Source organism: Pelodiscus sinensis, chromosome 15 (assembly GCF_052426305.1).
Source record: "Pelodiscus sinensis isolate ZL-2025 chromosome 15, ASM5242630v1, whole genome shotgun sequence".
In the NCBI taxonomy this organism is placed as follows: domain Eukaryota; kingdom Metazoa; phylum Chordata; order Testudines; family Trionychidae; genus Pelodiscus; species Pelodiscus sinensis.
The window spans coordinates 31,877,761-31,890,437 of record NC_143066.1 but is presented as its reverse complement, the minus strand read 5'-3'; the positions used below and the strand labels follow the sequence as shown (position 1 = coordinate 31,890,437).

At 43.0% G+C, this 12,677-nt stretch overlaps 1 protein-coding gene across 9 annotated transcripts in view; it reads right to left on the bottom strand.

The window, feature by feature from the left end:
• The window catches only part of SDK1 (sidekick cell adhesion molecule 1), an 844,750-nt gene that overhangs the window by 480,122 nt on the left and 351,951 nt on the right, over positions 1–12,677 (bottom strand). For all 9 annotated transcript variants that reach the window (XM_089769286.1, XM_075899625.2, XM_089769291.1 and 6 more), the window contains one exon: positions 5,818–5,965. In XM_089769286.1, coding sequence (XP_089625412.1) covers positions 5,818–5,965 — 148 coding nt within the window. The remainder of the gene's footprint in view (positions 1–5,817; positions 5,966–12,677) is intronic.

Below are 12,677 nucleotides of genomic sequence, written 5' to 3'. Positions count from 1 at the left end.
CAGCAGCACTATTTCATAATAACAGGTGTTATTCTGAAATAACAATGTGAGCGTCTACACAGCAATTCCATTATTTCATTCGTGCAATGGCTGTTATTTTCAAGTAGTTCCCCCCCTGGACCATTCAAAGTAACTACTCCTCAGGGCCTCCTGGGGCTCTAATTTGAGTTAGCACGTCCACATTAAGGAAGCCTGCCTCGGATTAATTTCGAAGCTTCGCTGTACTGTAGACATGCTATTTCGAAATAAGCTATTTCAGAGTATTTCTTCCAGAACAGCTTATTTCAAAATAAGTGTGCAGTGTAGCATAGCCTTACACAGCAGGATTACCATCACGACTTTTCACTTGTGGAAGAAGAGACAGTAATTTATCCATTGGATCAATGTATTTTTTTCTCCAATCTAAACAACTGACAATTTTCAGCTAATGATTGAGAAACAAGTAAGAAATTGGTTTATTATATTTGTTTATTCAGAATTTAAGAAGCATCTGTTACAACTAGAGACCATACTAAGATGTGAAGTTAATATTAGACGAAAATAAGACAAAAGCCAGTCCTATTCAGTGTATTTATAAAATACCTCCAAAATAATAAAGTGATGCCAGAAATTGACAGTGCAATACCTTCTGCAATCTGAGTTTTCTAGAAACAAATTAATATTAGAATGCTAAACAGGCACAACTGAAACATTAACACTCTGTCAAGGAAAAAATGAAAATTTAAATATCAGTTTAAAAAACCAATTAGCTGCTTTAACACTGCAGTGTCAGCGCCACTGCAATTCTAATAATGGAAAATTAAATGACAGTTTCTTACCAACTACTGAAGAATTCATATTTTTGAATAATTATTCTTAATTTTGATCTTTTAAGTTCATACAATAATGACAAAGCCTGTACACTCTCCTGAATTTCCATTACAGTGATGTAAATACTACAGAATTATGGTAGTTATCCCTATGTTCCCAGTTGGCCTGACTCTCATTCATACCAACACCCATTTACAGCATCCTGGAACTATAAAGGAACCTTAAAGAGTGTATAACTTTAAAGTTTGCTTACTTTTAAGTCCACTTTACACTGCCAAAACAGCAGAGGAGCCTTCATGTAAATAAGAACTTGTTCCAACAGGTTTTTGAGCAAATGGTTTTCTTAAATGGCATCACAGTGAAAAAAATTAGTCCCAGCTTTCTCTTTGGAATAGTGATAAGATGTTTCAGCATGGAATAACCCTCTATGGTCTCTCCAGTTCGTGCACTGAGAAAATGTTTACACCACAATTTGACACCTGAGTTTGGCCCACGCCAGGTGCCTCACACTCATGGGGCTTGAGCTAAGGGGCTATTTAAATGTGGTATAAACGTTTGGGCTTGGAGTAGAGACTGACTTCTAGGAATCTGTGAGGTGGGTGGGTCTCACAGCTTGAGCTGCAGCCTGAGCAAAATCTCTACACCACCATTAAATGGCCCCTAGAGTGAGGCCTGCAAGCCCAAGTTAGCTGGCAAGGGCCCGTCATGGGTTTTAATTGCAACGTAGACATACCCTGAATGTTTCTTCGGCCTTTTGACGGACCCACGGGGGTCCGCACTGCCGAGGGGGAGGCCCCGTCCCCCCACGGCCGCCGCCATCGCTGGTTGGGGCAATCTCGGCCTCCGGCTCAGCGGGAGAGCGCATGGGCAGGAATAACCCCCGTCCATCGTGCAAGTGGTCCCCCTTCCCCCACCCACATCTACCCCAAGGGTTCACGGCCACGCCAGTAAGCCAGAAACCTAACCCAGCTACCAGATACTTTTTCTGGACCCCGCCCTGGGTATGGGCTAGACTTCAGGGCTGTGGACCCTACTCAACCCTTTTATAGGGGGACTCACGGGTTCGCTGAACACTCCCTCCCGATTCGGGAGAGGCAGATCGCACCCGAAGACCTGTCCCGAAGGGCAGGGGACCAAAGAACCAGACCCAAGTCAGGCGGTGGGTTCTCTGAACCCCCCTTCCGGGTGGGAGGGGATGGTCACACCCTTAATACCCATCACAGGCCTGATTAAAGTTTAATGTTGTCAAATGGGAGATATTGTAGCTGACTGACTGGCTGATTGATTTAGTTGTGGGGGCGGGGAGAGCGCAACCTCCTTCTCTAAATACTCATAAATAGGATATAAAGTGATCTGTATCAATTTAGGAATACATGTCACCCAAAGCAATTTAAAAGCATCCACACAAAGGGTTGAAAAAATGATTCAGTTAAATCGATAGAACTTGATTTCAAACAGGAAGGCAGTGGCTCAGAAAACTCTTGCTCAGGGGCAAGTAGTTCAGTCTCCATAGGGGAGGCACTACACATTTGTCACCATTACAGAGCTAGCTGTGCCTCTAGCTTCCAACGGCACACCCCTCAGGTTGCAGATTTCATGTCTTCACTTCTCTCAAGGTAGCAACCTGTGATTCTCACACTCCTAGGCCAGATCCTGGGCTGCAGGACCCTGGGTATACACCACACTTACCCAACAGGTCTGACTAGGTTAGATACCTGCAGTTCTTTCTGGCAGGAGCTTGTAGGACCACTAGTTAACACAGGGATGTGAAGCAACCTTCTTAAATCAAAGTTTTATCTTCAGTTGGAAACAGCATAAGGAAAGAGAAATTTGATTTGAAAACAACAGCCAGCCAGCCTGCATATCTATCTTACATAACCCTCTCCCATCCCACCCTGCAAAGGCCTTGCTTCTTCAGACACTCAAACAGGAGTCTGCTTGTGTCAATCTCTTCTCTGAAAACAGTTCCCAAACATGTGCTTGATCTCCTGCAAAGACGTTTAAAAACCGCTTGTAGCTCTTTTGTTTGGCTTGTTGCCAGCACTGTAAAACAAGCTTTGTATCTTGGAAGGAGTCAATGAATATATTCCTCACAGATAAGAGGAACTTTTTCCTAATGTCCAACCTAAACCTCCCTTGCTGCAGTTTAAGTCCATTGCTTCTTGTTCTATCCTCAGAGGCCAGGAAGAATAAGTTTTCTCCCTCCTCCTTGTGACACCCTTTTAGATACCTGAAATACCTTTTAGATATCATGTCCCCTCTCAATCTTCTCTTTTCCAAACTAAATGAGCCCAATTCTTCCTTTATAGGTTATATTCGCTAGACCTTTAATCATTCTTGTTGCTCTTCTCTGGACCTTCTCCAACTTCTCCACATCTTTCTTGAAATATGGTGCCCAGAACTGGACAAAATACTCCAACAGAGGCCTAATCTTTGCAGAGTACAGCGGAAGAATGACTTCTAGTGTCTTGCTCACAACACACCTGTTAATGCATCCTAGAATCATGATTGCTTTTTTTGCAACAGCGTCACACTTTTGACTCATATTTAGCTTGTGGTCCACTATAACTCCTAGATCCCTTTCTGCCGTACTCCTTCCTAGACAGTCGCTTCCCATTCTGTATGTGTGAAACTGATTGTTCCTTCTTAAGTGGAGCACTTTTCATTTGTCTTTATTAAACTTCATCCTGTTTATCTCAGACCATTTCTCCAATTTGTCCAGATCATTTTGAATTATGACCCTATCCTCCAGATTAGTCGCAACCCCTCCCAGCTTGGTATCATCCGCAAACTTAATAAGCATACTTTCTATGCCAATATCTAAATTGTTGATGAAGATATTGAACAGAGCCAGTCCCAAAACAGACCCCTGCGGAACCCCACTTGTTATACCTTTCCAGCAGGATTGTGAACCATTAATAACTACTCTCTCAGGGTGTCTACACTACCACCATAGTTCAAACTAGGGTGGTTAATGTAGGCAACCGGAGTTGCAAATGAAGCCCGGGATTTGAATGTCCCGGGCTTCATTTGCATATTGCCGGGCGCCGCCATTTTTAAATGTCCGCTAGTTCGGACTTCGTGCCCGCGGCTACACACGGCACGACCTAGGTAGTTCGGATTAGGCTTCCTATTCCGAACTACCGGTACACCTCATTCCACGAGGAGTAACGGCAGTTCGGAATAGGAAGCCTAATCCGAACTACCTAGTTCGTGCCACGTGTAGCCGCGGGCACGGAGTCCGAACTAGTGGACATTTAAAAATGGCGGTGCCCGGCAATATGCAAATGAAGCCCGGGAAATTCAAATCCCAGGCTTCATTTGCAACTCCGGTTGCCTACATTAACCACCCTAGTTCGAACTAGGGTGGTAGTGTAGACATACCCTGAGTATGGTTATCCAGCCAGTTATGCACCCACCTTATAGTAGCCCCATCTACGTAGTATTTGCCTAGTTTATTGAAAAGAATATCATGCGAGACCGTATCAAACGCCTTACTAAAGTCTAGGTATACCACATCCACTGCTTCTCCCTTATCCACAAGACTCATTCTCCTATCAAAGAGTATGTCTACACTACCACCCTAGTTCGAACTAGGGTGGTTAATGTAGTCATTCGAAGTTGCAAATGAAGCCCGGGATTTAAATATCCAGGGCTTCATTTGCATCTCACCGGGAGCCGCCATTTTTAAACCCCCATTAGTGCGAGGAGTAACGGTAGTGGGAGAGGGGACAGGGAAACCTGCAAGGAGGGAGCTGTAAGGGGGAAGCAATGGGAAGAAGGGGGAGGGGGAAGCTCAGGGCTCAGGCTTGGGGTTCTGGCCAGACCAACTTGATTTTCATGCAAACCTGCTCCTGAGTTAGCATGTGGCCTTTGGTGGCCAAGCTGGCAGCTATCCCACCATAGATGGACGCATTCCTCCATCTAGTGCAGAGATCATGGATGTTGGGGGCATCCCCCAAACCTGGATAGTTCCATTACCCCCGTGCTGCGTGGGGAGCGCAGACCCCAAACAGCCGCTTGCGCAGCTTGCTCCCAAAGTCAGCCAAGTGCCACGGCGGGAGGCAACAGCGCCACCCAGAGGGAACAGCCAGCGTTTCAGAATTACAGAGTCACAGACATTGGGCTACTATATATATGATAACTTTGCTGTGTAGATGTACCTCATGACTATCCAAATTAAAAGTCAAACTCAAAAGCCTTTTTTCCCTACTAAGAACTCTTTAACATTCAGCAGCCAACCTGGAACACAAAATTATCTGTCACCATAAGCTACCAGCTTCTGGATCCTTCAGAAAATCTTGTTCACCAAAAATCTTTGATAACCCAGTAGTTCCCTATTAGATTTGACAAGGAGGCAGGGGCCCCAAAAAATTGTAAATGCTGCAATTAACAACATAAAGCTGTAAATAAATCCTGAGCATAATGATAGAAGTTGGCATTTTAAATATCTTAGGTAAGGGATAAACTAGTACACCTTGAAAAAATGCTTACCTAATCACAGTGCAACCTTGCCATGAGTGGGTGAACTGCTAATTAGACTAACAGAAATAAAACTGCAGGTAGGATAAAAGGATAAAGAGAAATAATCAGTGATTACAGTTTTAGTGTCAAGGAAAATAGCAGCAAGCAGAGTTCAAAATAAAATGCAGCCTTATAAGTAAACACCAGCATTCATTAAATTAGTGCATTCAAGTAAATACAATCCAGGGACTAACACTTCTCTGAAGCACACCAAGAAAATGAATGGGAGGAAGAGAAAGTAACCATTCTCCATTACCTCTGCCTGCTGCTGTATAACAACCATTAAGATCACATGAATTATTTTGTTGAATTACTTAAGAATTTCAGAGCCAATCTTGAAACGCCATTTATCTCAAACTTGGTATAAGCTAGACTACTTCATTCTCTTTAAACCTTAATTAGTCTGCTTAAAATGTATGATGTTATCAAATGTAATTAGTCAGATTTCACATCATTATTATTTTGAACTTCACATCAACTTACATTCTGCTACTCGGTATAATCTTGTGTCCATCTCTAAACCAAGTCACTTGTGGTCTGGGATAGCTGATGATGTGGAGGAAATCTAGAACTGCAGCTTGTCCTTGCGATACTGTTTTTCCTTGGTCTGTGTCCATGAAATTTCCCATATCTGAAGGAAAAAAAATTATTCAAAGTCCTGGAAGTTTCTTCTCCATCTCTTTTCTTTTTATTTTAAAGGCATCAGAGAAAAAGTTACATTTTATAGTCATGATTGCCATAATTAAGAAAAAGATATGGCTGGAGTGTTGATTGATGCAAAATTCAGGTGTGCAGTGAGACAAAAGGCAAAACAGAGTACCTCCAGTGCACACAAGAAGTGGATCATTCAGCACTGGTGAATGATGTAATGTATCCTGTGGAATAATGGACTTCAACCCCCCGCAGAAAGTGTCCTTTTTAAATGTACAGATAATTTTGGAATATATTTTTACATTGCAAAAAATAATTGTTAATATAGATGCAGAAGTAGTGTAAATGCTTTATGAAGTCTTTAGCAGTTTTCTTGCTTCCAAGTCTTTCTGGTCATGCTACTCCAGTGCTCTTTTCCCTTTTGCCTCTAGCCACAGGCATATCAGCACCATGGTCTAATCATACCAGTAGGAAATCAGATTGACACCGAGGGTATGTCTACACTACAAAGTTAAGTAGAACTAGCAGCCGTTAGTTCGAATTAACTTTAATAGTGGCTATACGTACAAACCGCTAGTTCGAATTTAAATCGAACTAGAGGAGCGCTTAATTTGAACTAGGTAAACCTCATTCTACGAGGAGTAATGCCTAGTTCAAATTAAGTAGTTCGAATTAAGGGCTGTGTAGCCACTTAATTCGAACTAGTTGGAGGATAGCCCTTCCCAGCTTGCCCTGGTGCCCACTCTAGGCCAAACCAGGGAAACTCTTCTGCCCCCCTCCCGGCCCTGGAGCCCTTAAAGGGGCACGGTCTGGCTATAGTGCTTGTGCCAGTTCCAAGCCTGCCAGCACCCAGCCAGCAGACCCTGCACCTGGCACTGCATGAGCCAGCCACCCGCTGCCACCCAGCCCTCCGCCTCTTTCCAGGACCAGGCTGGCGGCTCCCAGGAGCCTGCCCGGGGCCACAAGAGGCGGGCGCTTGCCTGGTCTAGTGCAGAGATCGTGGACCTCATCGAGGTTTGAGGGGAGGCCTCCAACGTCCATGATCTCCACACTAGACACAGGAATGCAGCCGTCTAGGGCAGGATAGCTGCCAGCCTGGCCACCAAAGGCCACATGCGAACCCAGAAGCAGGTTTGCATGAAAATCAAGTTGTTCCAGTGAGACCCCCGACCCTGAGCCCTGAGCTTAGAACATAAGAATGGCCATACTGGGTCAGATCAGAGGTCCATCTAGCCCAGTAGTCTGTCACAGCGGCCACCACCAGGAACCCCGGGAGGGGATGGACCGAAGACAATGATCAAGCCATTTGTCTCATGCCATCCATCTCCAGCCTTCCACAAGCAGCGGCCAGGAACACCGTTCCTACCACCTGGCTAATAGCACTCCATGGACCCAACCTCCATGAATTTATCTAACTTCTCTTTAAACTCTGTTATAGTTATAGCCTTCACAGCCTCCTGTGGCAAGGAGTTCTACAGGTTCATTATGTGCTGTGTGAAGAAGAACTTTCTTTTATTAGTTTTAAACCTGCTGCCCATTAATTCCATTTGGTGTCCTCTAGTCCTTATATTATGGGAACTAATGAAGAACTTTTCCTTATTCACCGTCTCCACACCATTAATGCTTTTATATACCTCTATCATATCCCCCCTAAGTCTCCTCTTTTCTAAGCTGAAAAGTCCCAGACTCTTTAGCCTCTCTTCATATGGGACCTGTTCCAACCCCGTACTCATTTTAGTTGCCCTTTTCTGAACACTTTCCAAGGCCAAAATATCTTTTTTGAGGTGAGGAGACCACATCTGTACACAGTACTGAAAATATGGCATACCATAGTTTTATACTTCCCCTCCTCTTTCTTCCCCTGGCTTCCCCCTTCCAGCTCCCTCCTCCCAGGTTTCCACCTCCCCTCCTTTTCCCAGTCTCCCCAGAGGTTAATCCCCCCCCCCCAATTTTGTTAAATAAAGAGAGTTTCTATTTTTGAACACATGTCCTTTATTTTTTACATCAGGAAGGGGGGCTAGGGAAGGGTAAGTGGAAGGAGGTGAGAGAGGAATGGGACACGAGCCACCGATGGGGAGGACTGGGGTGGCTCTGCAGGCTCCTCGGGGTGGAAGCTCTCCTGCAGGGCCTCCTGGATCCTGACAGCCCCCCGATTGACCCCCCCGGATGGCAGCCTGCAGCAAGTACAGCTGGGCTGATGGCCAAGTGTTGTGATGTGCCGAGTGTGGGCACTCAGGGCACTCCAAGTTAGGACTGCTTTGCTGTCCCTCATCGAGTTCGACAAGCAAGCGGGGAACCCTGAGAATTGTCTGTCTGGGGTGGGAGTCGGGTCCCTTTAAGCACAGCCCTCGGCTAGCCTGAGGCAGCAGCTCTACACCCTAAATTCTAACCTGATGCCCTGCTGACACTGGTTCCGGCCAGCCTTAACTTCGGTTCAGGGTCCAATGTGGACATGCTTTTTCGAATTAGCAAAATGCTAATTCGAATTAGTTTTTAGGTCTAGATGCACTAATTCAAAGTAGCTTATTTCTAATTAACTAATTTGAATTAAGTTAGTTCGAATTAGTGCTGTAGTGTAGACATACCCTGAGGGACCATTATAGGCTCACTTGGCTATCCCTGCAGGATCAAGGCGATGGTTATCTGCAATATTTCAGCATTGAAATTAGTCTGTGACAGGCTCCATTAATGTGTACACCCTATCGTGGACCCAGTGCCCCTGGGAAATACTTTGGGGAGCTGTGGGAGGCCTCCCGGAGGCCAATTACTTCAAATTAGCAAAACTGGAGTGTCCGCGCAAATGTTATTTTGGACATAGAAGTTCAGAATTAGTGTTATTCCTCATGAAAAGCAGGAGTACAGAGTTCGAATTCCATAGGCCCTTATTTCAGAATAATGGGCTTGGTAGTATGGATGCACTTTTTACAAATTTGAACTTGTGGGGGTGTTATTTTGGATTAAGGTCCTTGTGTAGACCAGGTCTGACACTTTAAAAATGTAAACTTCTACTATGGTCCTCCCTTTAAAATACAGTTTTTCTTCCCTGCTTTTGTTTTCTCTTGCCTCATACTTCCATTCTTTGAGCTGAAGATTTCTACTCTCCTGCCCTCAAAAAACCTGAATATATTTTATTTTTTCCTTAAATTAGCAAATTGGTGTACAAAAATAGTTGTTTTGTTTTCCCCACTGAATTTCCATCTCCCAAAGCCCAGGCAGTCACTATTAAAGTTCTCTGGAGCAGAAAGGGATGTAGAAAGGCATGATCCCGCAACCCTGTGTAAGAATAGAAGTATGAGACTGAAGGCAGAGCAAAAACTGGGAAAAAAACCACACAATATTCTTACAAGGGTTTTAATCATCTTTATGATTTTTACATTACTTATTCAGATATAATCAACACTGTTTTTCCATATTTTTGTTTATAACTAATCAGATTGCCTGCTTGAAAAGAAGTTTTGAATCATGTAGGTCATTCTCATTAATCTCATCATGTGACTAATCTAACCTTCAAAATTCAGACATTTTTAGTCCCAAAAAGAACTGGTCAGCATTTTTTAATAAACATCTTTTCCTACTCATTTATCTCTCAACTAATTTTTCTGAGCAGGAGTTGATAAAAAAAGGCAAAGTGTTTTTAGATTGTAAAAGTGACAACAGTAAAACATTACGAAGTTGAGGTGCTTCCTTATGTGCACATTGTGTAAAACAATTTAAATTTGAAAAAATACTTCAAATGATTAGTTGTAAGACAGCAGCAGTCACTAAGTCCCTTGAACATTTAATACATTCAAATAAACTTCTATGATATTTAAGTTGGTAAGAACAGATCTTAACCTTGAATGCTGAGTTTCCAGATTTGTGTTGCGTTATAGTAAATTAGGTTGTTGTTACCAAAATTAGCTTTTGGATATTTCATTTTTTTAAAATATAATGGTAAAACCAATTAAACCAGTAATGGGCAATAATTTTAGAAGGGGACCACTTCACAAATTTTTGAAGTAGTCCCAGGCCGCCCCAGAGGGGGCAGGGCCCCATGCAGAAGGGGTGTAGCCTGCACACTTCCATGATCCTCCCTCTCACTCAGGCTACGTCTACACTGGCCCCTTTTCCGGAAGGGGCATGTAAATTTCACTAGTCGTCGTAGGGAAATCCGCGGGGGATTTAAATATCCCCCGCGGCATTTAAATAAAAATGTCCGCCGCTTTTTTCCGGCTTTTAAAAAGTGCCTACTTCAAAGTAGGAATAAGAGCCTCCGGAAAAGGGCACTTTTTCCGGAGGATCGGGGCCAGTCTAGACGCTCTTTTCCGGCTTTTTTAAAAGCCGGAAAAAAGCGGCGGACATTTTTATTTAAATGCCGCGGGGGATATTTAAATCCCCCGCGGATTTCCCTACGACGACTAGTGAAATTTACATGCCCCTTCCGGAAAAGGGGCCAGTGTAGACGTAGCCTCACAGATCCTGATTAGCCTGGGGGCAGGAGCATGTGAAGGCTTTGCCTCCCACCCCCAGTGCTTAGAGAGAACCACTAGCTGTTCTAAACATCTGGCAGTTTCCTCTAGGCACCGTGCACCCCTGGCGGTGGGAGGAGACTTTGTGAGCTCCCTCCACACCCAGGCCAACCAGAGTCTGGGGGCAGGAAAGCATGTGAAATCTCTCTTGCCTTGCTCCCACCCTGAAAATGGACCCTAGAGTGAACCGCCACCTGTTTAAAACAGCTGGCGGTTCACTCTAGGCACCGTGCATCTCTGGCTGGGGAGGAGACTTCGCGCGCGCCCCCGATCACAGGTGTCGATTGGCCTAGGGACAGGGGAGTGGCAGGGTGGCCATGGGCCAGATCAACCCACTTGGCAGGCCAGATCTGGCCCACAGATGCTCTCATGTTCACCCCTGGCTCAAACTATTGGATATCTCAATGTTAATAACCATATTTTACATAGATAATTCATTAATGGATCAAAGTGATTTTTCAAAAGCTATTTTATAGTGTAGCTGACATATTTGTGCCTCATGTATTCTACGCAGGGGACATTCAGGTTTGAAAAACAAATTAGAAGTAATTTCTGTAATTTTTATTGTTTATTTCCAAAGATATGAAAGAATTTTACACCTTTCTTGGGTGCCACATGATTACCGATGTAGAACAGCACATCTATCTTGCAGGATTGCTATTAGAGATAAATCTAATCAGACTGAATGAGAAGACCACATTCTGTCCTTTTGAGACAAAAGTTCTACTTCAGAGGATATGTCTTATTTGGGAATTCAGAGGGTTTTTTGAAATTGCATTTATTGATCATTTGGGTATAACCATCAGAACAGGGATGCTCAAATGTATCTTTACAACAGGATTCCAGTTGTTCTATTATGCTACATCTCCTCTACTAATATTTTCTATTTTATTTTATATTTTTTATTGAGAAACAATTGTATAGTACTGTTATGTTATGAAAAATGACCATGCTGTTGCAGTATGCTCTTGGGAAATCCTAATTCCATGCTCAGGCCCCTAGTCCTAAAGTCATTTTTTACAATTGACTTGCTGTGTGATCTTGGGTAAGTCACTTAAATCCTGTGTGTCAATCTTCATATCTGTAGAATTGGGATAATTCTTAATGGAGACTGATGTTTTAAGAGATAAATTACGTGAACTTTGTAAAGCAGTATATAAATGCAATGTATTATTCTCATTATCACTTTTCATTTTAAAATACAGGAAAGGAAATCCTACGCATTTTCCCTTATGAAACAGTTATTCAGTCTAATCACTTACTTGAAAATGGTTATGACTAATAAAGAATTCAACTCATCTACTTAATCTTACTTCCATTTATCAAGCATTATCCATTTTATTAGTGCTGACCTTCTATTTATGTACCCTGAGGAACAGTATCTTATGCATCAGACAGCTAACATGTAGTGCACAAACAAATGGTACTTATAGATTTTGAAATATTTATCTCACAAGAAAGCTTTTGTGAAAGGAGGTAAGAAGCTGAAATTAAATCCAAAGGTAGCATATGTTCAAATATACTTTTCAAAGAGCAATGTATTGATCAGAGTCTAATTCTTTAAAAAAACCCGTCAAACAAGTTATTTGATTTTCTAGGTGTTAACAGAAATAAAAGCAAAACTACACTAATTTATGACATCTTTCACATCATACAAATCATGTCTAGCAACTCAGCGCCAATGATTGAGAAAAATAAGCTAAAATTTCCAAGTGAAAGATAAAAATCAAATCAGAGGTCAAATTATGACAAACTCTGTAGTCTGAACCAGAGATATGAACCTCCTACAAGATTTGGTTCACAATCATGTTCTGGAACAGAATCTTAAGACTTTGGCTGGCGAGCTTCTGACTGAACAAACCCATTAATTTTCTACAGTGAGAGCGATTAACTGGAACCTCCTAGTCAACATCCCATCTTTCTTCCTCAGGTATTTTCTGCCAGTGTTCCTAATAGCGCCTTGCCTTCTTCATGCTCTAGCACCTCTATCATTGGTGTCTTCCAGCATGGGAGTCTCTATTATCATTCTGCTGTCTCCAAGGTGCCTCCCATCTGAGGGTTTTTTAAAGGGTTTGGGAGAAGAGTGTGACACTGACAGCTCTTTCTATTTTCCATTGTTGGAGACTAGGAAGCGAGGACTGGCCAGGTAGGGCCACTATTTGCCAACTAAAAGGGTTGTGTTAG